We start from the raw sequence: 27,477 nt of genomic DNA, 5'->3' as shown, positions 1-27,477 counted from the left end.
CTTTAATGTCTATTTTCACTCACACCTTGAGGAAAGGCTTGGGCCCAAAATGTCAGTAAAAATCTTTACCTCCTATGGATGCTGTGAGACCGGCTGAGTTCCTCCAGCATTCCTGCACTTTGACGACAATCACAGCGTCTGCAGACTTTAGAGTTTAACTCTAATGTTCATAAAACAGACGTCCATTCTATTGTGAGAGATAGAATCCAAGACAATTCAAGCCAAATCAAAATGGTTACTTGAACACATGTAAAGAAAACAGAAATGAAGTTTAAGAAAACAAACTCAATTGCAGAACTTTAAATCAGCATGGCACATTTCCCAGTACTGTGGGAGGCCAATTATTTTATTGAATGCTTGATACAGAACTATAAGTGTCTGCATTCTGATAACTGGATCCAAAATGGCAGCTCTTTTTGGACTTTATCCCCTTCTCATCTACTGCAAACATTATTTTAAACTTTGGGGTAAATGAGCACGAGTTGTACTAACCATAGCTGGAGCAAGCAGAAATGGCTTTGTTTTATTTTTCCCACCTGAATGTACATTAAAAAATGATTGTATTTCTTTCCTCTTAATTGACTACACAAAACATTTCTTCCTCTAAAACCAAACACATTTACAAGTAGACAATTTTCAAATGCACCACTAATGCATTTGAAAATAATGAGGTTCTCTTCTGAATTACAGAACAAGCTTGCTATTTAAAAACTATTATAGTCCAATTTTCTAAAGGCCATTAGATGCATAACTTTATTTTAAATTTTATTTCAAATGGATCCCAAACTAGCTTCATAGAAAGGAAAATAATACCCTGACTCAATCTCCAAGATTAAAAAAAAATTAAGTCTTTTTAATCAGCTTAGCTAACAATTCAAAAGGATAAGCCAGAATCAAGTGAAAAATCATGCGCCTTCAAACAATGAGGATGGAGATTCAAACCACTTTAGCACTTGTCACATTGGGAATATTCCAAACTTGCGCATTGTTTCCATTTCATTTGCTGAAAGGGATTCAGAGCTGACATCGTACAGTACTTGTGAGATGTTTACTAAGTAGTCACTAGTTTGAAGAAGCTTCCAGATCCTTATGTAAAATAATGAGGTTTCTTCACATTTATGCCGTATTCAGTGAGAGCAGGAATTAAATCCTCCATGGTGAGTGTGTATTTTTTATCCTGAAAAAGTCAATCAAAAACAGAAGCAACTTAGAACACTTTTTTTCCCTTCACCTGTCCATTAAGGTGGCACGGTTAGCACAGTGCTGTTACAGCGCCAGCGTCCCGGATTCAAGGATGTTGGCGCTGTCTCAAGCCATACTTGTACGTTCTCCCCCATGTCTCTGGGTTTCCTCCAGAGGCACCAGTTTCCTCCCACCATTCAAAAATGTACGGGTTGCAAGTCAATTGGGGTATTTGGGGTGGCATGGGCTCATGGGCAGGAAGGACCTGCTACTGTGCTGCATGTCTAAAATAAATTAAGCCAAAATAAAATGGGATCAGGAAGGGTGTAAATAATTTAAGAACAGAAATAAAAATCCACATGGCTAGTGACAAAATGTTCAAACATTTTGCTAATCAAATAAAATGTCAGTGACTGTGAAGTGGTACATTTGATAAATACCCTTGGAAGCGGTGAGAGCTGTGTGGTTTGGAGTGGGGGGATCTATTTGGCACTAACAAGTATGAACAAACCTTGCTTTTGTTTCTGGAGCTTCCCGACGCAGTTCCTTTCATTTTACAGTGTTGCAAGGCATCATTTGCAATGTCTGAGATGAACTTTTGTGCAGCCAAAGATATTAAACGAATTCTGTTTAGAAAGCAGTAATAATCAAAAACATGGATACAATTAATTTCATAGTAAATCAATACAAGCTCCCAATCAATACATTGTAAATTACCAAAAATTTTTTTCCCAATCAAAGCTGAATCATCCTGGAAAGGTTTCACTGAGGAAAAGTCTTCAGGATGTTTCTATAAACAAATTCCACCAATTATAACTATTATTTATAAATTACCACCTCAAAGACCAACACATTCAGGAGGCAGGGAAGGTTTCTTGAATACATGTAGTCTTCAGAAAATTTACAACTGTGGGACTTATTCTTTGGCTCCTCTGTCCAGGATTTAGGGAACTGATTTTATTACATACTGTACTTTAATACTTTAAAGGTTTACGCATTGACCCACAGTCCGGAGTATATATGATGAAAGGTTTAAAATAGCCGGATCCAAACAGCTAATTGTACAAAACTTTGTGGAACATTCTCCAACTTTTAAAGCATTTTAAAATGAAAGTCGCTCAGTGTAGAAATGCTGTCAATGTTGTTATTTAAATGGAACAAAGCGCTAACTTACATGCGGGGATCAGAAGCTTCAAAACCAGCTCGATTCAAATAGTATCCTGTCACAGCATCTGGTATCTGAGGTGTTCAAATGAGAAACATTAGAAAAGTAAACTAACTATACATGTAATTAAGGTAGAAAATGTTTGGCATGTGTAATGACAACTCAGATGATAGAGTGAGTGCACAAAGCCAACACAAAAGCACATGATTGATAGGTTTTTTTAAAAACTGCTGCAAAATGACAATCATTCACTACATAGATCCCACATACGAACACAAAGTATGATTTCCAAAGTTTCTGTAAATACACCAACAAGTCCAACAACCAAATTTAAAAAAGGGTAGGGGAGGGTAAAAGCACAGGATTCTGTTGACACCGTAGTTAAGTGAAACTCAGCAGGTCAAACAGTGCCTTTATGTAGCAAAGGTAAAGATACATCGCCATATTTCAGGCTTGAGGCTTCACCAAATTTTAAAAGATGAATTTTATGCACAACCCCATGTAGAGCTCCACTGTGTAATAGAACAGGGTTAGTTGTTTCCAGGGTTTTTTGCATTAGAAATTGAAAAACATCATCTAAATGACCTTAATCAGCTTTGCCAAAACTTGAAAACTAGCAGTTGCAATGTTTTTAATATCAACACAAATGTAAATATTGTACATTTCACCTTACATTGAGCAAACTTAAATCAGTGATTCTCAACCTTTTTCTTTCCACTCACATGCTCTGTGGTTAGTAAGGGATTACTTAAGGTGGTAGATGTGAGTGGGGAAAAAAAGATTGAGAACCACTGACAAATCAAGCAAAAAGTTCCATAATTTTCCAAATCTTGTTTTTCACATGCTTGCATCTGTAGCCCAGTATTTTAATTTAATTGTTTGAACCCATTTTTGGACTCTGTTGAACAAGAATGGAAACCTTGGCCTAATGGAATGTTAGGGTAAAATCTTTCTAGAACTATTTTATTTAACTGACAAGCACATAGAGAAATTAGAGAGCAAGTCATAACACGAATTATTGAAAAATGTAGAAACTTACTGTTGGTGTATAATCTTCTAATTGCATAAGAAAATCTGCCAGTGGTGTTGTTGATATAACAGGTTTGACATCCCCGTTGGCAATCCCTTGAGGAACGTAGACGCCATTTGAAACAGATGTCTCTGCTGCCGATGCAGCAGCACTTGGAACTGAAGACACAAGTTACACTGATCAGCATGTAACAACAGAAAACTGCAGCCCTGAAATGAGCAGCACAGAATTTATGGAGTAGAATCATGACCAATAAACAGATATTGGAGTCAGGAGTTGAGACCTTGCATCAGAACCTGATGCAGCAACTTCACCCTCAACCCCGACCGCCATCATCTCCCCAGCCACAACCTCCCTGACCACCATCATCTCCCCCAGACCCACTCCCCTCCCCCGGCTGCCACGCCAGCCCTCTCCACAACTACCGCAATGGCGGCGCCGCCGCCAGTCCGGGGGTTACGGAGTTGGGGGGGGCAGCATTTACAAACCTGACCACCCACCCCCCCGTCCCGCCAGCTCCCCCCCCCCCGTCCCCGTCCCGCCAGCTCCCCCCCCGTCCCCGTCCCGCCAGCTCCCCCCCCGTCCCCGTCCCGCCAGCTCCCCCCCCCGTCCCCGTCCCGCCAGCTCCCCCCCCGTCCCCGTCCCGCCAGCACCCGCCCGCGTCCCGCCCGCCCCTCCGCACCCCCCCGGTCCCCACCCCGCCAACCCCTCCGCACCCCGCCCCCCGGTCCCCACCCCGCCAGCCCCTCCACACCCCGCCCCCCGGTCCCCACCCCGCCAGCCCCTCCGCACCCCCGACCCCGACCGCCCCGTCTCCACACCCGCCCTATTGCAATGGCGCCGCCGCCAGCCCGGGCTCTGATCCATGGTCCAGGCCACTGGACACCTGCCGCCGGCCCGAGACAGGGCCCGTGGGCAGCTCACCGTTGGCGGCGGCCCCCGGCCCCAGGTTCTCCGAGTTCATGGTTGGCGGCTGATCCCAGTCACAGAGGCACCGCCATCCTCACGGCGCACACATCCGGTCGGTCCACTCACAAACTGCTCCCCGGCCCTTCCATAAAGGCGTCCGGGTGCCCCCGCCACGTGTGCGCCCGTTCATGGTTCCGCCTGTCATTCTTTCAGCTCGAGGATGTCACATGGACTGATCCCCACTACAAGATGTGAAGTGTCTTCCATATCTTGAAGGTAATTAGATATCAAACCCTGCAAGGGTGAACGCCATCATAGAGACACTGCTTCTGGGAATAAGGATGAAAAATTCAGAAAACTTTCATCAGGTTGGGCAACATCTGTGGAGAGAGAAACAGGTCAAAGCCATTTCCACCTCCTGACCCATCTATTGGTCATGGAAATGCAAGGAGTTTGTCCTCATTGTGAGTCTAGGGAACCTTTATCAGTCACAACTTGGAGGAATTGATAGCCATGACATCCATCACTCCCGGGGCACAGAATAAAGCCCCTCCCCAGTACACTGCCAGTGAGGGTTCAACTTGGATACACATAGAAACACAATTTAGCATGTTTTCTCTGTGGCCCATGGGTTTCCTCTGCATGTTTCAGTCTCCTTAAATCTGGTAATGTATGATTTCCGATCGGACTTTGATGTTATACATTATCTGAGTGGTATTGTTTACCTTTTCAAGTTCTCTGTAGTCTTTAAGATAATCACACCCTCTCCCCTCTGATGTTCAGTCATTCACCCAGAGTGACCACACTCCCTTAATTTCTGACATACCTGTTGGCTGAATGCGCACATTTCTTCAGCAATGGGTTTCTTTCCCTCCCACAACTTCTGTTGCCATAGATCTCACCACAATCACTTCATGAGGTCCCTATGATTAATACTTGATCTCTTGCTCCTCCAAATGCTGCCCATGAACAACATCAGCTGTAGTTCATTTCACTGCTGCTCATTCAGAGAATATGGCCATCGAACTCATTAACTCTACCAGTCCAATATTCTCAGCATAAAATAGATGACCATTCACTTCCATAACACACTGAGCCACATTCCTGCTTCCTGAAATAACTCAAACCTTTGTTTTCTGATGCCATTCTGCACCCATTTTTTAGCTGCCTTTTAGACCTTTGTGTGCTGATGTACACTTTATTTTAATTCAATTACAGATCAAGTACATGTTGGCAAACCCAGTGTTTAATTTCCATTCTTAATTACACAGAACAGAGGGATTTGCTGGGCTATCAAATGTCAACCACTTTGGCTCCAGGGAAAACATGGGGAAGAAAAATGGGATGATTGAGGACTTCAGGAGGGAGTCAGGGGAACATGACCCAGTCATCATTAAGGGCTCAATAGTGGAGAGGGTCAAGAACTTCAAATTCCTGGGTGTCAACATCTCCGAGGATCTGTCCTGGACAGCATTCTGGCTGGTTGCATCACTGTCTGGTATGGAGACTCCAACTCTCAGGATAAGAATTAACTCAGCCCGAGAAATCACAGGCACCAGACTTCACTCCATCAAGTGTCTTAAAGAAGCAGCCTCTTCACTCTACCATCGGGAAGGAAGTACAGGAATCTGAAGATGAGCACTCAGTGACACAAAGACAGCTTCTTCTCTGCAATCAGATTCCTGAATGATAAATGAACCACAGATGCTGCTTTACCTTTACTTTTCATGCACTATTTTTATTTATTTTGTGTGGTGGTTTACATTTTTATAAAATGGTGGCACTGCTGTAACACCAGTGCTGCCACTGGAGCGGACCTATGAAGAGCAGGGAGCAGACACACGGTGCTCCCCCTTGGGGTCCAACCGCCCAGATCAATAGGCATCAGCTCCATAAACGCTTTGAATGGCCTGTTAAAGGACCTGATGGGGGTTTTATTTAAAATCCTGCAACCACGGAGTCTGGGCCTATTTGGGTGGTGCCTGTGTTTGGCAGTGAGAAGTGGAGGACTGGAGCGGGGTACAAAAAAACAGGGAGACCAACCAGTGTTTGAGAAGGTGAAGCAGAAGACAGAACCCACAGCACGGTGACCCCGGCGCTGGACCAGTGAGGGGGCTCTGAGGCTGAGGAAACCACACAGGTGGTGGGGCTGTTGGTGACTTGAAGCGAGGAACCCACACAGGCTGCGAGCTGCTGGCCACCACGGTCAAGGGGCTCACACCAGGAGGAGGACTGCTGGAGACTAGCTCGAGACTGGCTGAAGGGGTACCAGGTATTGGAACCGGGACACAAGGGTGCAGAAAGGGTACCAGGTATTGGAACTGGGATGTGAGGGCGCGGAAAAGGTACCAGGTATAGGAACTGGGACGCGAGGGTGCGGAAAGTGTACCAGGTATAGGAACCGGGACGCGAGGGCGCGGAAAGGGTACCAGGTATTGGAACCGGGACGCGAGGGCGCGGAAAGGGTACCAGGTATTGGAACCGGGACGCGAGGGTGCGGAAAGGGTACCAGGTATTGGAACCGGGACGCGAGGGCACGGAAAGGGTACCAGGTATAGGAACCGGGACGCGAGGGCGCGGAAAGGGTACCAGGTATTGGAACCGGAACGCGAGGGCACGGAAAGGGTACCAGGTATAGGAACCGGGACGCGAGGGCGCGGAAAGGGTACCAGGTATTGGAACCGGGACGCGAGGGCATGGAAAGAATACCAGGTATTGGAACCAGGATGCGAGAACGCGGAAAGGGTACCAGGTATTGGAACCAACGCGAGGGCGTGGAAAGGGTACCAGGTATAGGAACCAGGACGTGAGGGCACGGAAAGAATACCAGGTATTGGAACCAGGATGCGAGAGCGCGGAAAGGGTATCATGTATTGGAACCGATGCGAGGGCGTGGAAAGGGTACCAGGTATAGGAACCAGGACGCGAGGGCACGGAACCGAGACGCGAGGGCACGGAAAGAATACCAGGTATTGGAACCAGGATGCGAGAGTGCAGAAAGGGTACCAGGTATTGGAACCGACGCGAGGGCGTGGAAAGGGTACCAGGTATAGGAACCGGGACGCGAGGGCGTGGAAAGGGTACCAGGTATTGGAACCAGGATGCGAGAGCGTGGAAAGGGTACCAGGTATTGGAACCGGGACGCGAGGGCACGGAAAGGGTACCAGGTATTGGAACCGGGACGCGAGGGCATGGAAAGGGTTGCAGGTATTAAAACCAGGACGCGAGGGCACGGAAAGAATACCAGGTATTAGAACCGGGACGCGAGAGCGCGGAAAGGGTACCAGGTATTGGAACCGGGACGCGAGGGCGCGGAAAGGGTACCAGGTATTGGAACCGGGACGCGAGGGCGCGGAAAGGGTACCAGGTATTGGAACCGGGACGCGAGGGCGCGGAAAGGGTACCAGGTATTGGAACCGGGACGCGAGGGCGTGGAAAGGGTACCAGGTATTGGAACCGGGACGCGGTAAGGGTACCAGGTATTGGAACCGGGACGCGAGGGCGCGGTAAGGGTACCAGGTATTGGAACCGGGACGCGAGGGCGCGGAAAGGGTACCAGGTATTGGAACCGGGACGCGAGGGCGCGGAAAGGGTACCAGGTATTGGAACCGGGACGCGAGGGCGCGGAAAGGGTACCAGGTATTGGAACCGGGACGCGAGGGCGCGGTAAGGGTACCAGGTATTGGAACCGGGACGCGAGGGCGCGGTAAGGGTACCAGGTATTGGAACCAGGATGCCTTATGCTGCTGCCACAAAACTTGTTGCTGACAAGAAGCTGATGACCGGATGTGACGTCAGATTCGGCATTGATTGACAGCGGTAGACATCCTGGTCCCGCCTCGGTAGTGCGGAATGGCGGTGCCTTCTTTCAACCCCAACAACCCCGTGGTGTTCTTCGACATCACTATCGGCGGCCAGGTCGGGGGGCGGCAATGGGGGGAGGAACGGGCGGCCTCGGCACCATGAGGGGTTGTGGATGCGGGGCTTTAAGGATGAAGGGGGGCGAGAACGAAGGGCGGCGGGTATTGGGGAAGGTGGGGGATGAGGGGGTGGGGAAAGTGGGGGATGAGGGGATGGGGGGGTGAGGGGGTGGGGAAGGTGGGGGATGAGGGGGGTGGGGAAGGTGGGGGATGAGGGGGGTGGGGAAGGTGGGGGATGAGGGGGTGGGGGATGAGGGGGTGGGGAAGGTGGGGGATGAGGGGGTGGGGAAGGTGGGGGATGAGGGGGTGGGGAAGGTGGGGGATGAGGGGGGTGGGGAAGGTGGGGGATGAGGGGGTGGGGGATGAGGGGGTGGGGAAGGTGGGGGATGAGGGGTTGGGGAAGGTGGGGGATGAGGGGGTGGGGAGGGTGGGGGATGAGGGGGTGGGGAAGGTGGGGGATGAGGGGGTGGGGAAGGTGGGGAATGAGGGGGTGGGGAAGGTGGGGGATGAGGGGGTGGGGGATGAGGGGGTGGGGAAGGTGGGGGATGAGGGGGTGGGGAAGGTGGGGGATGAGGAGGTGGGGAAGGTGGGGGTGGGGAAGGTGGGGGATGAGGGGGTGGGGAAGGTGGGGGATGAGGGGGTGGGGAAAGTGGGGGATGAGGGGGTGGGGAAGGTGGGGGATGAGGGGGTGGGGAAGGTGGGGGATGAGGGGGTGGGGAAGGTGGGGGATGAGGGGGTGGGGAAGGTGGGGGATGAGGGGGTGGGGAAGGTGGGGGATGAGGGGGTGGGGAAGGTGGGGGATGAGGGGGTGGGGAAGGTGGGGGATGAGGGGGTGGGGAAGGTGGGGGGATGAGGGGGTGGGGAAGGTGGGGGATGAGGGGGTGGGGAAGGTGGACGAGAACGAAGGTCGGTGAGGAAAGGTGGGGGATGAAGGGCTGTGGAAGGTGGGCGAGAACGAAGGGCAGTGAGGGAAGGTGGGGGATGAGGGGGTGGGGAAGGTGGGGGATGAGGGGGTGGGGAAGGTGGGGGATGAGGGGGTGGGGAAGGTGGGGGATGAGGGGGTGGGGAGGGTGGGGGATGAGGGGGTGGGGAAGGTGGACGAGAACGAAGGTCGGTGAGGAAAGGTTGGGGATGAAGGGCTGTGGAAGGTGGGCGAGAACGAAGGGCAGTGAGGGAAGGTGGGGGATGAGGGGGTGGGGAAGGTGGGGGATGAGGGGGTGGGGAAGGTGGGGGATGAGGGGGTGGGGAAGGTGGGGGATGAGGGGGTGGGGAAGGTGGGGGATGAGGGGGTGGGGAAGGTGGGCGAGAACGAAGGGCAGTGAGGGAAGGTGGGGGGTGGGGGATGAGGGGGTGGGGAAGGTGGGGGATGAGGGGGTGGGGAAGGTGGGGGATGAGGGGGTGGGGAAGGTGGGGGATGAGGGGGTGGGGAAGGTGGGGGATGAGGGGGTGGGGAAGGTGGGGGATGAGGGGGTGGGGAAGGTGGGGGATGAGGGGGTGGGGAAGGTGGGGGATAAGGGGGTGGGGAAAGTGGGGGATGAGGGGGTGGGGAAGGTGGGGGATGAGGGGGTGGGGAAGGTGGGCGAGAACGAAGGACGGTGAGGGAAAGTGGGGGATGAGGGGGTGGGGGAGAAGGAAGGGCTGTGAGGGAAGGTGGGAGATGAGGGAGTGGGGAAGGTGGAGGATGAGGGAGTGGGGAAGGTGGGGGATGAGGGGTGGGGAAGGTGGACGAGAATGAAGGTCGGTGAGGAAAGGGGATGGTGGGGGATGAGGGGTTGGGGAAGGTGGGCGAGAACGAAGGACGGTGAGGGAAAGTGGGGGATGAGGGGGTGTGGAAGGTGGGGGAGAACGAAGGGCGGTGAGGGAAGGTGGGGGATGAGGGAGTGGGGAAGGTGGGTGAGAACGGACGGTGAGGAAAGTCAGTGGTGGGGGGATGAGGGGGTGGGGAAGGTGGGCGAGAACGAAGGGTGGTGAGGGAAGGGGGTGGTGGGGGATGAAAGGGTTGAGAAGGTGGGCGAGAACGAAGGGCGGTGAGGAAAGGGGTGGTGGGGGGTGAGTGGGTGGAGAAGATGGGCGAGAACGAAGGGCGGTGAGGGAAGGGGTGGTGGGGGATGAAAGGGTTGAGAAGGTGGGCGAGAACGAAGGGCGGTGAGGAAAGGGGTGGTGGGGGGTGAGTGGGTGGAGAAGATGGGCGAGAACGAAGGGCGGTGAGGAAAAGGGGTGGTGGGGGATGAGGATGTGGGGAAGGTGGGCGAGAACGAAGGGTGGTGAGGGAAGGGGTTGGTGGGGGATGAAGGGTGGGGATGGTGGGCGAGAACGAAGGGCGTTGAGGGTAGGGGTGGTGGGGGATGAAGGGGTAGGAAGGTGGGCAAGAACAAAGGGCGGTGAGGGAAGGGGTCGTGGGGGGTGAGGGGGTGGTGAGAGTGGGTGGCTGATGTTAGGATGGGGAAGGGAGGGTTAGTGTAGGATGGGGGTGTGGAGGTGGTTGGGGTGGACAGTGCAACTCTGGTCCTTTTTTTAAAACCACAGATTTTATTCAGTATATTTACAGGTAAACCCCACGTTACAAATAGTCAAATTACGAAAATTTGCTTTTACAAAGAAATTATAATGAGTTTACTCTTTTATGAAAATTTCCTCCCATAATAGTCAATGGATCTCTGCTTTAAGAATTACTAACAGAAGTCCCTTCCCACCCTCTTGTCATCTCCTTACATTCCCATGACCAGACATTATTCCATTCATTCTGTATTTACCTCATTACTACCACTCTGCCCCTTGTCATTCCTTGTCTGAGGGACTTACCCTCGCTCTTAGCCCCTCTATGCCTGGTGAAGGAAAGTCTCTGGACCAGCCATCATCAATCGGGCTCCTGGGGGCCACAACACATTTAAGGGGGACCAGAGGCTGAAATCATCAAATGTTTGTGTTTTTATGTTGTTGGTAGGAGATAAGTACCAAAGAAATCAACTAAACTTGACTGCTTCAGAGGGAAGGGGCCTGTAAACTTTGAAGACCATAGCCAAAAAGGGTAGAGAATGGCTGACATTTTTGCTCGTACCTTGTTGAAGGGCTTAAGCCCAAAACATTAGTTATGTTTCTTTATCTTTGCTACATAGTTCACTGTTTGACCTGCTGAGTGTTTTTTCAGCATTTTGCTATTTCATCCACAGTGTCTGCAGACTTTGTGTTTTACCCTAGAGAATAGTTGCTCTGGACTGTAGTCCTTCTCCACAGCACCCTGATACCAGCCGTGATGAATGTAAAGGGGAACCGGCCTTGGGAACAGTTCAAGGAAGAGTAAAATCACAATGCTGGAGAAACTCACCAGGCTTTCTGTTTGACCTGCCAAGTTTCTCCACCATTGTGTTTTTATTGCAACCACAGTGTCTGGACACTTTCGTGTTTTATTCCTGGTTTTTAATCACTAATTTAGGACTTCCTATTTACCCTTTCTAGACACTTCATAATTTTTGACATCTCAAGTAAATCTTCTCTCAGCTCTCTCTGTTCCTAGTTTATTAGGTCTTTACTCAAGATGTTTTTTGATCTGGCAGCCTTCTCAAAAGTAGCCATGACTTTCCTGTATTATGGCAAGTGCTCGACACAATACTCCAACTTTAATCAGGCATTAAGCTTGATGTTCAAATTAGCCTTTTTGTTCTGGATTAGGAAGTAGGCCGGATGAAGATTGAACTTTTTGCTGATGTCGTGCCCAGGGTAGCAGAGAACATCAGGTAAAATGTTCTTTGCTCTCACATCCTTCTGCAAAATAACTGTAACTTATTATTGTATTATTGCTAATTCTTTTTTTTTCATTTTAGGCAGTTCTGTACTGGAGAATTTAGGTCAGTGCCAACCTTTTTATTTTCAACATGCTAGAAGCCGATTCCAGCCATTAAGATCCGTGCCTCCCAATTACAACCAATTAACCTACAACCCCTTACATTTTGAAGGGTGGGAGGAAACCGGAGCACCTGGGAAAACCCACGCAAGTCATGGGGATACATACAAGCTCTTCACAGGCTGCACTGATTTCAAACCCGAGTCGCTGGCGCTGTAACAGCGTTTGCACGTTCAGTATTTAGTCTTAGTTTGTTCCTGAATTTTAGAAACTAATTTACAAATCTGTGATCCCGTCATCCCCCATGATAGAAGTATTTAGAAAGTTTTCACCAAATGAGCAGCCTTTTTCTCCATTTAAATCAATGATGAGAAATGTCTAGATCTTTATCTCCTTCAGTGAACTGAAGATGCAGGCGATACGTTAACTCGTTTTCTTCACTGAGATTGCTCATTGTCCTTTTCGCTTGGGTCACTTAGTTACTGAGTCCTGTTCCCTACTGCAAAGATCATGTCAAGTTACTTTCAGGAAGTAAATAGTTGAAGCTGAGCTCTGTAATTTTGGTGACACAGGAGACTGCAGATGCTGGAAAGTAGAATAACAAACAATCCACTTGAGGAACTCAGCAGGTCAAGTAGCATCAGTAGGAGAAAAGGAATGGTCAGCGTTTCTGGGTAGAACCATTCTTCAAAACAATGACCGTTCTTTGTCTTCCGCTTACGCTACTTGACCTGTGAGTTCCTCCAGTGGATTGACAGATTTTGGTCATCCACCATCACTTTCCCATTTATTTGCTGAAATAAATTGCAGTGTTGAAACTAGTTTACAGATTACCACTATTACACAGAATGCAGATTATACATAGAACAGGGTTGAACAATTTCACTGAGTCTGTTCTGTCTCTAGCAATGGAAGCCATCATTTAAATCTAATTGCCCTGCTCTCCTAATTCTTGGTCATACAAATTAGCAAAGAATAATTAAGAAAACCCACTGTCATTGATGTAATCATAGATTTCTTATTCACCTCTGGATTATGCATCAATGACTTGTGACATTTCATCAAACATTACAGAACTGTACAGCCCTTTGGCCCACGATGTTGTGCCGACCCATATAAACCTACCAAAAAATCTGAAACCCTCCCTACCTTGTAACCCTCCATTTTTCTTTCATGTGCCTTAGTCTCTTAAATTCTCCTTTTATTCCAACCTTCACCACCAGGCTCCCAAAACTTTAAAAAAAACTTGCCCCTGATTTTTCCCCTTCACTTTGTACGGATGTTCTTTAGTGTTTGCTGCTCCCGGAAATAATGTGCTGATCACCTTATCTATGCCTCCCATAATTTTGTTTCTTAAAATGATTTGGCAGACTTTAAGTGCATTTATTTAGTGGCCTGTGGTCAGCCTCTAATAATTTTGGATTGGATTTGCTTGAAATTAAGTTGGATTCACAGATCACTATTATACCCACGCTACATGCAAGAACCTCCACTACCGACTCCGTAGATTTAAGCGATGTTTTTTGGTTTCGTAGGAAGGATGGCGTTCCTGTGGGTTACAAAGGAAGTACATTCCACAGGTATGGTGTGCATTTTAAACTGAGGTTTGTTATAATTTGTCATTGATTCTTATCCCCCATCTTAAACAATCATTACTCTTATCGGAACTTGGATTCTCCTACCTAAAATGTTTATTCTGAGAACAGGTACTGACTGACAGAGCATTTCCTGTATTTGTTTGATTTCTACCATTTGCAGTTATTTTCTTTAGCTTTAAATAAATTAAATTTTGACTGTTTGCAAGTATAACGATGCGTTTGTGTAAAGCAATAGTACTTTAGAACCATTTTATTCCTTCATTAGTGTCATCCTGTCTTCTAGAGTAATCAAAGATTTCATGATACAAGGAGGAGACTTTGTGAATGTGAGTAATTCATTATAAATATGTCAGTAGTCATATTCTTCAACGACATTTCAGATATTGCACTGAATTATCAAGTCACATCAAGAATTTGGCTGTGTTGTTTGCTTTCTTCATTATTTCATTTGAAAAATTCTTTCTGCTGTACTGAAATAAGGTGAGTAAAGTCAGGTGAACGGACAGGTTCGACTTGGTCCGTGCAACATAATTCTAAATCAACTGAACCAGTAACTAAGGAGAGTGAACAAGGAGAAAGTATTTTCTGTTTAATATCCTCCTCATTGTGGAAAAACTTTATTTTGCGTGAATACCTTCTTATTCAGTTTATCTCTGACGTACTGCAGTAGCATTTGCTAAAAAAGCAAATTTTGCTTAAAATAAATTGAATAATGAGTTAAAATCAGCATTGTAGCCACCCTGTAGCCATCAGATCCCTAGATCTCTTACTCCTTATATGCCTTCTATTAACATATCTGCAGTACTTCTCAGGCTTGTTTTAAGTCTCGTCTTTTTTGTGGAATTCCCCAAGATGACTCCCACCAGCCTTGCCATTGGGGTTTGAACAAGTGTTGCATTAAGTTGCAGCTCTTTACAAAACATATTTTGCCATGATATTTAATTCTTACATGTTCCATCTACCCCTCATCCATGTGCAGACTAACCAACATTCTCTTCCAATAAGCCACGCCATAATTTCAAATTTCTCAGCCTTCTCAAATTATTCTTCCTATCTCTAATGTACACTTCTCCAAGATGGGTCTCACATGCCAGCCAGTGTTGGCTCTGTCTCAATCTTAAGTTCTTTAATGCCTTCATTAACTTTTCTCCCTCTTGTTGCTCCCTTAAGCCTTTATTCTGCCATTGGGAAAGGTTTCCTACTGTCTTTCCCTTGTCTATGCCTCTCATAATTTTATGTTCCTCTATCAGGTAATTCCTCTGCCCTCTTGACTCCAAGGAAAACAAGCCCAGCCTCCCACTTTCTCCAATTATCCCAGGCAATGTCCAGGCCAATATCCTTTGCATCCCCTCTAGTGCATTCACAATTTTCTTGTCATGTGACAAACAGAACTGCACAAACAAAGTCTTATAAACAAAAGTCTTATAAAGTTGCAAAGTGACCTACCTCCATGCTGCTTTATTCTATTAGGCTAAAGGTGGCAAACATCCTGAATGCTTTTTTCACTTCCCTATCTGCCTGTGCTGCCAAATTAAGGGATCCTTTGTTCTTCATACTCCCTCAGGCTTTATCAGTAATAGTATATATGTATATAGTATATAGTATATATGTATATATATAGTATATAGTATATATGTATATAGTATATATACTATATAGTATATAGTATATAATCCAGGAGCTGCTGGCAAAGAAGCGAGCTGCCCACCAGGCTCACCTTACAAAGCCGTCCTGTCCAGAGAAGAAACAAGCCTTCCGTCGCGCATGCAGCCATCTTCAGCGCAAATTCCGGGAGATCCAAAATGAGTGGTGGACTAGCCTCGCCAAACGAACACAGCTCAGCGCGGACATTGGCGACTTCAGGGGTTTCTACGAGGCTCTAAAGGCTGTGTACGGCCCCTCACCCCAAGTCCAAAGCCCGCTGTGCAGCTCAGACGGCAAAGTCCTCCTCAGCGACAAGATCTCCATCCTCAACCGATGGTCAGAACACTTCCAATCTCTTTTCAGTGCCAACCGCTCAGTCCAAGATTCCGCCCTGCTCCAGCTCCCTCAACAGCCCCTAAGGCTAGAGCTGGATGAGGTTCCCACCCTGGATGAGACATATAAGGCAATCGAACAACTGAAAAGTGGCAAAGCAGCAGGTATGGATGGAATCCCCCCAGAAGTCTGGAAGGCTGGCGGCAAAACTCTGCATGCCAAACTGCATGAGTTTTTCAAGCTTTGTTGGGACCAAGGTAAACTGCCTCAGGATCTTCGTGATGCCACCATCATCACCCTGTACAAAAACAAAGGCGAGAAATCAGACTGCTCAAACTACAGGGGAATCACGTTGCTCTCCATTGCAGGCAAAATCTTCGCTAGGATTCTACTAAATAGAATAATACCTAGTGTCGCCGAGAATATTCTCCCAGAATCACAGTGCGGCTTTCGCGCAAACAGAGGAACCACTGACATGGTCTTTGCCCTCAGACAGCTCCAAGAAAAGTGCAGAGAACAAAACAAAGGACTCTACATCACCTTTGTTGACCTCACCAAAGCCTTCGACACCGTGAGCAGGAAAGGGCTTTGGCAAATACTAGAGCGCATCGGATGTCCCCCAAAGTTCCTCAACATGATTATCCAACTGCACGAAAACCAACAAGGTCGGGTCAGATACAGCAATGAGCTCTCTGAACCCTTCTCCATTAACAATGGCGTGAAGCAAGGCTGTGTTCTGGCACCAACCCTCTTTTCAATCTTCTTCAGCATGATGCTGAACCAAGCCATGAAAGACCCCAACAATGAAGACGCTGTTTACATCCGGTACCGCACGGATGGCAGTCTCTTCAATCTGAGGCGCCTGCAAGCTCACACCAAGACACAAGAGAAACTTGTCCGTGAACTACTCTTTGCAGATGATGCCGCTTTAGTTGCCCATTCAGAGCCAGCTCTTCAGCGCTTGACGTCCTGCTTTGCGGAAACTGCCAAAATGTTTGGCCTGGAAGTCAGCCTGAAGAAAACTGAGGTCCTCCATCAGCCAGCTCCCCACCATGACTACCAGCCCCCCCACATCTCCATCGGGCACACAAAACTCAAAACGGTCAACCAGTTTACCTATCTCGGCTGCACCATTTCATCAGATGCAAGGATCGACAATGAGATAGACAACAGACTCGCCAAGGCAAATAGCGCCTTTGGAAGACTACACAAAAGAGTCTGGAAAAACAACCAACTGAAAAACCTCACAAAGATAAGCGTATACAGAGCCGTTGTCATACCCACACTCCTGTTCGGCTCCGAATCATGGATCCTCTACCGGCACCACCTACGGCTCCTAGAACGCTTCCACCAGCGTTGTCTCCGCTCCATCCTCAACATCCATTGGAGCGCTTACACCCCTAACGTCGAAATACTCGAGATGGCAGAGGTCGACAGCATCGAGTCCACGCTTATGAAGATCCAGCTGCGCTGGATGGGTCACGTCTCCAGAATGGAGGACCATCGCCTTCCCAAGATCGTATTATATGGCGAGCTCACCACTGGCCACCGTGACAGAGGTGCACCAAAGAAAAGGTACAAGGACTGCCTAAAGAAATCTCTTGGTGCCTGCCACATTAACCACCGCCAGTGGGCTGATAACGCCTCAAACCGTGCATCTTGGCGCCTCACAGTTTGGCGGGCAGCAACCTCCTTTGAAGAAGACCGCAGAGCCCACCTCACTGACAAAAGGCAAAGGAGGAAAAACCCAACACCCAACCCCAACCAACCAATTTTCCCTTGCAACCGCTGCAATCGTGTCTGCCTGTCCCGCATCGGACTTGTCAGCCACAAACGAGCCTGCAGCTGACGTGGACTTTTTACCCCCTCCATAAATCTTCGTCCGCGAAGCCAAGCCAAAGAAGAAAGAAAAGAAGAAATATATGTCCTATTTTTATTTGACCTCAAGATGCAGCTCCTCACACCTACCAGGACTGTTCCATCTGCTATAATCTTGCCCATCAATATAATTCTGTAGCCGAAGACTCTGCTCCCTCACCAACACCATTCCCAATTGTTTTATCATCTTCATGCCTCTTAACATAGACATAAAGCCATTGAACATTAGAGCATAGAAAACAGACCCTTCAGCCCTTCTAATTTGTACCAAATTATTATTAATCCCACTGACATGCACCCAGTCCAGAGTCCTCCATACCCTTCTCATCCATGTACCTGTCCAAATTTTTCTTATGTTTGAATTACATTCACCACTTCAACTGGCAGCTCATTTCACACTCCCATCACTCTCTGTGTGAAGAAGTTCCCCCTCATTAAATTACAATTCTAAATTAATTTAAAAAAAAATTAAACATATAGTATGGTAACAGGCCATATCAGTCCATGCTGCCCAATTTGCACCCAAGAGAATGTTCAAACTTCTTACAGACAGCTTGGGATTCAAACACCAGTCTTGATCGTTGGCGCTGTAAAGGCGTGGCGCTAACCTGCCGCCCAAATGTGCCCCCTAAACTTTTCCCCTTTCACCTCTCCTCACTGGAGAAAGGCTATCTATGTTACTCTGTCTATCCTTCTCATCATTTTAAATACCTCTATCAAATCTCTTCTCATTCTTCTACGCTTCAGGGAATAAAGTCCCAATCTGTTTAACCTTTCCCTGTTACTCAGTTCCTGAAGTCCTGGCAACATCCTAGTAAGTCTTTTAACATTTGAATTGTTAATGTATACAATCGACTGCAAGAGTCCCAGCACCAATCCCTGGGGCAAACTGGTGGTCACAGAACTGCTCGGAGTTACTTCGATGGAATTGAGCCCACCTTACAATTTGGCCAGAAATGGCTGTAAAATGTTATGGCAGCACAGGATCTCACTTGTATCAGAAATATGAATGTAACCTTCGTGTGGTAGAATTGGTAAGATTGTCTTCTCTGAAATAAAGACAACAGTGTAATTACAAAGCTGATGATTGGATGTAGAAAATACAAACACATGTAACCATGTGCCCGGATTGGAATGTCCATGGTCATGTAAATAGTCTATTAACCAGAAATGAGACTGTTTGATATGTCCACAATTGCCATGATGTGTATTTCTGTTAATGTCTCTCTGAGATCTATCTCAAGGAAAAATGCCAAGAAAGCCCAATGTGCTTGCAAATACACAATTTTGTTTAAAATCAGGTTTTATCCTCAAAGTACTTGTGTTTGTTTCAGTACTTTTGGGCATAATAATCAATTTCTACAACTAATTCAGTTTTTACAGAAGTGGGCATTTCCCTTTTTGCTTTTGTGGATTCTTTATTTTTCGGTCTACAGGTTATTATAAATCTGACACTATCTTGCCCACAGGGAGATGGAACCGGTGTTTGCAGCATTTACAGAGGGCCATTTGCTGATGAAAACTTTAAAATGAAACACAATTCCCCAGGTCTCTTGTCCATGGTAAGAGTCTCACATTATCTAACATTCAAAACTCTATTTTAGGGAGTAAAACTTTGGCACGACATTCAATTGTTCTCTTTGATTTCTGTAATCAGTGTTTCTGATTCCTACAGGCAAACAGTGGTCCAAATACAAATGGTTGCCAGTTCTTTATTACATGTTCTAAGTGTGATTGGCTCGATGGGAAACATGTTGTCTTTGGTAAGGAAGCTGTGGTATTTCCCTGTCACTAATGTAGTAGAAAAACTAACAGCAAATTGTTCATTACATACACAAGTGAGTATTGGGAATTGTGATCATCTGCTTGCTCATCTCAGGGCAGTGTTAGCACCCAAATACTGTAAAGCAGCCTTTCCAAGTGAAACAATACTTGTGAATCTGTAGAGGTCATTTACTACATCCAGTGTTCCTGATGCAGCCTTCTCTACATCTGGGAGACCGGACAAACTGGGAGATTGTTCCATTGGGCACCTTCGCTCTGTCTGCTGCAACAGCAACGACGTCCCAGGGGCCAAACACTTTAATTCCATACCCCACTGGTGTAAATGTACTGCCAAATTGAGGCCACCCAGAAATTTGAGGAACAACGTGTTGTATTCCATCTTGGCAGTCTTAAAATCGCATGGCATCAATATCAAATTCCTCAATTTCTAAAATAAATTTTTTATTTTAATTTAGACAATCAGCATGGAATCGGGCCAATTTGGCCCATGAGTCATGCTGCCCAATTTACATCCGATTAACATACACTCTGGTATGTTTTGAAGGGTGGGAGGAATCTGGAGCCCTCAGGGAAAACCCACACAGACACGGGGAGAACGTACAAAGTCCTTACAGACAGTGTGGTACTTGAATCCCGGTCCCGATCGCTAGCGCTATAATGGTGTTGCGCTAAGCCAAATGTTCCCCCTAAACTTTTCCCCTAGTTTGTATCTCACTTAACTCGAGGGAAAAAAGCCTTCCTACATTTACTCCTTCTATACCCCTCATAATTTTCAATACCTCTATCAAATCTCTCTTTGTTCCTACCGTCAGTCTTTCTATTTCCATACCCCTCTGTCTCCTTTCCTCCACCTCCCCACCCCTTCCCTATCTTCTCTTGGATCTACCCTTCTTGGCCCTCAATCATCTCCTCCTCTCACTTCTCAACTCATTTTTCTTCTACCTTCCCACCTGTTATCCTGTGTTCCTCCCTCCTGTCCCTCTCCCCACTTTTTTATTTGGGTAGCTACCTGTTTTTCCACATTCCTGACAAAGGGCTCAGACCCGAAACGTCACTGCCTTTTACTTCCTGTGTCTGATGCATTTCCAGCTGAGTTTCTCCAACATTTTTGTGTATTGCCCTAGGCTCCAGCAACCTTAGATTTTCTGGTTTACCTTGTTAACACCCAACTGAGGAAATGGTTCAGGATACAGTTCTGGCCCAGATAGTGCCACACTGTTTTCAGGATGGGACAATCCAAACCTCGTTCTGTGTCATGGAGCATAAAACTCAGTTTATCCTTTAGGATCAGGACAGCAATTCACCATGTGCAAAAAAGATGAATCCTCTGGGTCTTTTATAGAAACATCACAATGTGAACCTCCTGTGCTATCCTTTCTCCCTGTAGGGTTATACCTAAGGTATTTAGAATCTATTTATTCTTATAGTGAAAAACTGTTTTTAATGTTATTTTTATGCAGGTAAAATAATTGATGGTTTGCTTGTAATGAGAAAAATAGAGGTAAGTAATTATTTATTTTGATATATTTATAGCAAAGACATAAAAAAAGTATCTAGATTAAATGTTTGCTGGGCAAACAGTGGTCAGGTACTATGTGACACTAAGTAATTTTGCTTTGCAACTGAAGCTCACAAGCTCTGCAGCTAAAATGACTCTTTGGTGGGGGGGGGGGGTTCCAGTGAGGAGTGTGCAATATGGTTCAGAAGCATCATTCTTCTTTGGTTCATTGAAAAAAGACCAGGCAAAGGATGTATAAGATAGGCAAAGTTAGGATTAAATAACATTTGTGTATTTTTGTTGTTGTTCAGGTGCTTTGCTGCATGGGCAAATGTCTCTCCATCCATCACAATCTCTGACCCTCTGAATTGTAGTTGTTGCCTCCCCTGTTTCTAACCACGATGTTAAACCATCTCTCATTTTCATTCTCTGCTTCTTTTTCCTTCCAGCTTTCCAATTTTAACTAAATGTTCTAATGTATCTCTTTGTATGATGTGTCCAAAGAATTTTGATGGCTGGTTTCTTATTCTTATAAGTCATGTATGTTTTGTTTTCATTCTTTGTAAAACTCTTAACCTGTCTGTATATGATATGCACGGCATTCTTCTGAGAAAACACATCTCTGCTGCATTGATTCTTTTATTCCCATTGCATTTGTGATGGTCCATGACTCGCAGCCAGACATCAATAAAGGAAGAATCTTTACACCGTGTCTAATTCCCTAACATTTTGAGATGATGCCCTTGCCAAACCTCAGTGCCCTCTTCCTTACCCCAACAAATCTTTGAGCTATAATTTCTTGAGAATGATCTGGCCTTTGTGTTTGCAATGACTGAAGTGGTATTGTTCACTACTACCTCTATATGGAAGTGACAATGAAATCTGAAGTCCACACTGTGCAATTAAATGGGCATTCCTGAAAACTTGTGATTCCTACTCTTCTTTGCAGGACAATCCATTGTACTCTTAATCCCTTTTCTATGCCCCATTCTACAATTGTGCAATCATTTACATGTATATTTTCATTTTGCATCCAGCTTCTCTGTCTAAATTCATCCTTTGGCTGATGAATCTGCCTGCCTTGTTCCTTGGAACCACTGCTTCCCTAATATGCAATGCCAGAATCAATAGCACATTAAATGTTTGATGGCAGTTTGAGTTGAGGCCGATGGTTGTCCCTCCATCACTGCAGTCTGGACCATTATTATAACTTCAATTATTCCTCTCCCCTCCCCCTCCAAACAAAGGAGAATGTTCCCTTGAATATTTTATCCTCCTTTTCTCAACCAGCTCTTAAGCAGATGCACATTCCACATTTTCAAAAACAGATTTGCACAGGATTTCTTTAAGTTGCTTTCTCTGCCCACGCGGGATTAACCTTCCCTCCCCCTCTCTGTTCAGGCTTGTGCCCTTTGCCCAAATGTTCCAGGGAATACTCTTATATGACCAGCTGCAAGCAGATATAATCAGCTACCATTCCCCACTGTGTTTTCAGTTCTGTTGTCTTCCTTGCAGTGTTTCACAACAAGGGGTCCATGATCATTGGGTGGTTTCATTGCTGAGATAGGCGGACTTTGGAACTCAAGGGGATCAAGAGCAGTGGAGATCAGGCAGGGTCCCAGTATTGAAACTAAAGATAATTTTAGCCAGGACCTCACTGAATGATTGAATGGTGCATTAGGATTGAAGTGTTATTATCATGACCTGTTTCTTTTGTTTCTATCAAACCAGATAGAAATGGAAAATAAGTAATTTTCTTTCTATCCTCTCCTCCCTCTACCTGGGGAAATATGTGCAGTCCAGCTGTTGGAAAATAATCTGGACTCACTGTACCAGAACCACCCATTCCACCCCATTATATATTTGCCCCTCTGCTTTCTCCCCTTCATACAGTTGCTCAGCCTGATGTTCTGCTTCCATCTCCCCCAACTCTGTTCCCCTGTTCTACCCTGCCCCCCTCTTTCCCCCCCCCCCCCCAAACCACTAAACGCTCCTGGTCTCAACCACCCCTGCCCCCACCCTCCAGGCTCTAGTCTCTATTCCCCTGGTATCTGGCACACTAGTGAATTATTTGTCTTGCTTTATGTGTGAACTGTGTTCTAATGATTAAACAATGGCAAACGTGAACTAAAATCTAAAATTTATTTGATAAAATGCAAGTTCTATCCTTCAAGTAAGAAATTTCAGTGATTAAAGTAGATTTTTTGTGGCCAGTTTTATCTTTACGCAAATGTAAGCAACATTTAAGGAAAAGTTTACTTGAAAATAGATTCTGAAAATAAATCATATTTTCAGTAATAGTTGGAACATATAGGACTGAATGTTTCTGAATTCACTCAGAGTAAAACATTTTTAAAAATCAATTAAAAATGGAAAAGAAGCTTTACATTTCATTATGTTCACAATTTCATTGTTTAAGCTTTGCTTAAATGATTTGTGTATAAATAGGAATTCTATTTGCACTGAGTCTGTATGACGTTAACCTTGCACTCATTGCTCATTGCATCTAATAGGTATGTGGATATTTTGATAAACTCTTACCATGGAAAAGTGTCACTGGTTACATGGAAAGATTTGAAAAGACTGGATGTGGAGATGTTTCCAGTAGTGGAGGGAGAATCTAGGTCCAGAGGGGCACAGGCTTGGAATAAAAGGATATCCTTTAGAATAGAGATGAGAAGTTTCTTCAGCCAGAGGGTGGTAAATCTGTGGAATTCATTGGGTATTTTACAGTGGAAGTTTATAGGTTTTAGATTAAAAGCCAGTCAAACCTTGTGGGGAGAAGGGAGGAGAGTGGGGTCGAGAGGAAAAATACATCAGCAATTATTGGAATGGTGGAGCAGACCCAACAGGCTGAATGGCTTGATTCTGTACCTTCGCCTTATGGTCTTATAAGCACCTTTGAAGCCTGACTATTCCTCTTCCACTGCTGCAGCCACATTTCTTCTGCCTCCATTCATTCTTTCACTGCATCGCGCCTCCTTGCCCGAACTCGGGTAACTAAGAAAAGCCCTCATTAGAGTGTGGCCGCGCACATCGAAGGCTGGGTGCCTAGTGCCAAGGGTAGTGTTGGAAGCAGATACAGTAGTAGTGTTTAAGAAGCTTCTAGATAGACACATGACTATCAAGGCATGGAGTGGTATGGATCATGTACAGTCAGCAGTATTTTAGTTTGACTCGAGATAGTGTTTGGCCCACACAGAGGGCCCATGCTTGTACTGTTCCACGTTTGTTGTGTGTTCTAGTTCCCTTATGAGCACTGTTCTCTCTAAGCCGTGCATGAGCGTGCACATGTTTTATAACCAGCACACAAAGGAAATGAATGTGCGCACAAAAGACGAGTTACCGAAGCTATTGTAATTAATTAATACATTGCATCCCATCAAAATAAGAAATATTCATTGGTTTTATTTAATTGAACAACAAAGTAGTTTAAAGTAGAGAATAAAATCTTAACTAAATACGTTACTTCATAGAATGCAATCATACTTGTATTGAAACATGCCACTACAGTCTTATTAGCCATGAGAGAGGCTGTGCCAAAATGATCTTGAAACAATTTTAAGTTTATATTTCAACAAGTGGTCACATACTTTTGTCACAGGAAAAAAAAATGCACAGCCTAAGATTTTTGCGCACACAAACTACTAAAAATTAGAGGGAACAGTGCCTATGAGGTCTCTGACAAAAACATTCCAATGAGCCACTTCTATTTTCAGTGCTCCACACTATGCTCTCCAATTCCTTGGCTTCCCCTCGCATCCCTAAACACCCATCCCACGTGGAACAGCATGATTTCACATAGACACTCCTGCATCCGACCCTGAATGCTCCCTTCACCAGTTCCATCATTCAGTCCCCTGTTCTCTGATTTGTCACTTCCTATCTGCACCATTCTGAAAGATTGAGAAATGTGTTGTGAGGTGACAGGATGATCTTCTATTACATATTGCATGTTTATTATCTACTCATGTCTGTATCTTCTGCCTGCAGAATGTTCCCACTGGCCCCAGCAATAAACCTAAACTTCCTGTGGTAATTGCACAATGTGGAGAGATGTAGAGGGAATTGACACAAGGAGGGCTCTGGCTCACTGCGTGTAACCTGCATCATAATCAGTGTTTGCAAAACTAGTCCTCTGTTGGTTGAAAGAATTGCACGTGGCTAATTAGAGGCTTTTATTTGCATGTGGAAAGTGTACTTTCCCTGAAATATTGACTGAATCATAAGGGATTTTGAGTATTGGACATTTGAGCAACAATGTTTTTAATTGGGTATAACAATATGCTCAGTCTTTATCTAAACTCCATCACGTAAAGCAGCTGGATCTCAAACCGCCTACTTCATTTAGACACAGGCACACATTGGCCTCCCCTCTTCTTGTAATAATGTTGGTTGAACACTGCCTGAAGTATCCAGGATTTCAAGTCTCTATGCCAGAGACTTCCTTCACTTCCAATTAACTGTTTTAAGTTACAGCTACAGTTTATTTTTTTACCTTTAAGATCATTCAGTCTTATTTCTTTTGAACCTTGTATGTGTTTTTTATGCAAATAAACTTAAAAGTTGTATCATTTGACTGGTATTATTTAATAGCAGAGACTGGTGCAAATTCACAAGCTCCTTCATTTTGTCGAGTCCTTTCGGAGAAATCCTGTGTGTGTGGGCAAATCCTGAAGCCCTAAATTTTGTGTGTCACTTCCTTACTTTCACTTTTTCTTGCACTATTTTAAGATATTTTTTAAGTTGCTTTATGTAAACATTTGCGCTGTGATGCTGCCGCAAAACAACAAATTTCATGACTTGTTTCAAGAGGAGACAAGACAACCTACAGGGATGAAGTTCAAAGACTGACAGCGTGGTGTTCAGAGAATAATCTCATCTTCTCAAAAACAAAATCACTTACAATAGACTTCAGGAGGAATAGTGCAGTTTCAGACATGTTATACATCAACGGGGACTGTGAAAAAGGTCACTGTTTTCGGGTTTCTGGGTACGCATTTTGCTGAAGATCTCTCATGGATTACCAGTACCATTGCAGTAGTTAAAAAGACACAATGATGACTCCATGACCTGGGGATTCTCAGGAAAATCAAACTGCAGGAGAAACTGCTGGTGTCCTTCCATCGAGAGGGCGCTGGCCTACTGCATTCCAATGTGGTTTGCCAGCTGCTCGGCAGCAGACAAGAGAGACCTTCAGACGGTCTTCAATTTGGCCCAGAAGATTATCGGCTGCTCACGGCCCTCTCTGGGGGATTTATTCAGATCTTGCTGCCTTAGTAAAGCAGCCAACATCCTGAAAGACCTGGTCATCATATGTTTGACCTGCTACCCTCTGGTAGACGTTTCAGGTCTATTAAATCACAGACAGACTTGAAAACAGTTTTTACCCCAGAGCCCTACGTGAACTGAACACCGCCAAACATTGAATATTGTATTGTTTAATTGTTCTTGTTTTTATATTTTATTTGTTTGTATGTGTGCCCTGTCGGGATATGCCCTTAATTTCATTGTACTTGCAATGACAATAAATTCTGATTCTGAAATAGATTATCAATCTCTTCCCTGGTCAGCAAATTATGTAGTTTCCTTCTGGATTCCCGAGCCCTGAATTGGTCCTAGTAATGCAATCATCTCTGCAGATTTGTATTTAAAATTGTGATGCCAAATGCACAGTCCAAACGTGCTTTCATTGTCACAGTTTGGCACATTTACTTTCACCATAAGGTACTCCCACAAAACATTTACCAGTCTGTCAGGGAGTTGATCTACCACCTGTGGTTAAGTTTATATGTTTATGTTGCAGGTCTGTACTCTCTTTTTGCTCCAGGTTCCAGCCTGGAGTATTACCTATAACCACAAATCCAAAGGAAATGGAGTAGTGATCAACAGGTGCAGATATTTGAAAAGGAACTTTATTTACAACAGAGGGAATTTAAATTTAGACATACAGCACAGTAACAGGCCATTCAGCCCTCGAGCCCCATGCTGCCCAATTACACCCAATTTTGTAGGGTGGGAGGAAACCCACGCAGATACAGGGACAACGTAACACAAACTCCTTACAGACAGCGTAGAATTTGAACTCCACTGTTTGGCGATGCTGCCTAGTTGTGGAAAGAAATGAAACCTCTGTTATTACACCATTCAGCTTCACTTGCTCTTTGGTCATGATGAAACCTGACTCAGAACAATCATGATGGCATGAGAGAAGTCATTTCTCCATATAAATTTTAAACTCCTCACTGGTTCAAGGTATGATTCCTTGTTTTGAATGCTGTGGAGTTTCACTTTAATGACGGTACACATTTACTTTGGGTGTGGCATATGAAGAAGGTTAAATAATGATATGAACATTAGGATATGCAGATTACTGAGAATACATTTTAATTTCCTCAGTCTTTACTAATGACGCAGATCATCAAGTTTAAAATTATCCTTTAATTCTAAAGGTTAAAGCAAGGTTATTCTCCTTTTGAATGTAGTCAGTGATGGAAAGAGTTAACAAAAAAAACTTCTTGAAGAATTCAGTAGATCAGGACAGCATCCATGGAGGCAAGGGAAGCCGACACATCAATTGGTCCAAAATGCTTTCATTCATTGGTTATAAAGTCTGCTCTTGTTTCAGCTGTGTACCCTTCAGATTTCTGCTCAGTCTTCCCACATCTCTCCCTTCAAGCAGCCACCCTGGAAG

At 45.5% G+C, this 27,477-nt stretch overlaps 2 protein-coding genes across 5 annotated transcripts; one reads left to right on the top strand and one right to left on the bottom strand.

The window, feature by feature from the left end:
- Nucleotides 1-298: 298 nt before the first annotated feature.
- Nucleotides 299-4,428, bottom strand: taf10 (TAF10 RNA polymerase II, TATA box binding protein (TBP)-associated factor). Its single transcript, XM_069918335.1, has 5 exons — nucleotides 4,302-4,428; nucleotides 3,387-3,535; nucleotides 2,357-2,421; nucleotides 1,694-1,808; nucleotides 299-1,177 (listed from the first exon to the last, which is right to left on the bottom strand). The coding sequence occupies exons 1-5, from the start codon at nucleotides 4,339-4,341 to the stop codon at nucleotides 1,088-1,090; spliced, it is 459 nt and encodes a 152-aa protein (XP_069774436.1). The 5' UTR covers nucleotides 4,342-4,428; the 3' UTR covers nucleotides 299-1,087.
- Nucleotides 4,429-4,513: 85 nt separating this feature from the next.
- ppih (peptidylprolyl isomerase H (cyclophilin H)) lies at nucleotides 4,514-25,357 on the top strand. 4 transcript variants are annotated; one of them, XM_069918333.1, is made up of 10 exons: nucleotides 8,121-8,204; nucleotides 11,151-11,234; nucleotides 11,876-11,940; nucleotides 12,028-12,051; nucleotides 13,583-13,627; nucleotides 13,911-13,971; nucleotides 18,970-19,062; nucleotides 19,176-19,263; nucleotides 20,746-20,786; nucleotides 24,777-25,357. In XM_069918333.1, exons 3-10 carry the CDS (start codon nucleotides 11,888-11,890, stop codon nucleotides 24,843-24,845), a joined length of 474 nt encoding a protein of 157 aa, XP_069774434.1. In that variant the 5' UTR covers nucleotides 8,121-8,204; nucleotides 11,151-11,234; nucleotides 11,876-11,887; the 3' UTR covers nucleotides 24,846-25,357. The 4 variants fall into 4 exon arrangements, with proteins under 4 accessions (XP_069774435.1, XP_069774433.1, XP_069774431.1 ...); XM_069918334.1 differs by lacking the exons at nucleotides 8,121-8,204; nucleotides 11,151-11,234 and adding an exon at nucleotides 4,514-4,562; XM_069918332.1 differs by lacking the exon at nucleotides 11,151-11,234 and having other exon boundaries at nucleotides 8,097-8,204; nucleotides 13,929-13,971.
- Nucleotides 25,358-27,477: the final 2,120 nt, after the last annotated feature.

Source organism: Narcine bancroftii, chromosome 2, assembly GCF_036971445.1.
Source record: "Narcine bancroftii isolate sNarBan1 chromosome 2, sNarBan1.hap1, whole genome shotgun sequence".
NCBI lineage: Eukaryota > Metazoa > Chordata > Chondrichthyes > Torpediniformes > Narcinidae > Narcine > Narcine bancroftii.
The sequence above is the reverse complement of the archived record's forward strand: the minus strand, read 5'-3'. Positions and strand labels throughout refer to the sequence as shown.

What these genes read in the sequence shown, in the direction of transcription:
- taf10 (XM_069918335.1), bottom strand. Translation starts at nt 4,341, where the DNA reads ATGAACTCGGAGAACCTGGGGCCGGGGGCCGCCGCCAACG. An exon ending in TAGAAGATTATACACCAACA is followed by an intron (nt 2,422 to 3,386) that starts GTAAGTTTCTAC and finishes TGAACACCTCAG; the next exon opens with ATACCAGATGCTGTGACAGG. An exon ending in GAAGCTTCTGATCCCCGCAT is followed by an intron (nt 1,809 to 2,356) that starts GTAAGTTAGCGC and finishes CTTTCTAAACAG; the next exon opens with AATTCGTTTAATATCTTTGG.
- ppih (XM_069918330.1), top strand. Translation starts at nt 8,139, where the DNA reads ATGGCGGTGCCTTCTTTCAACCCCAACAACCCCGTGGTGTTCTTCGAC. An exon ending in AGGGTAGCAGAGAACATCAG is followed by an intron (nt 11,941 to 12,027) that starts GTAAAATGTTCT and finishes TTTTCATTTTAG; the next exon opens with GCAGTTCTGTACTGGAGAAT. An exon ending in TTCTGTACTGGAGAATTTAG is followed by an intron (nt 12,052 to 13,582) that starts GTCAGTGCCAAC and finishes TTGGTTTCGTAG; the next exon opens with GAAGGATGGCGTTCCTGTGG.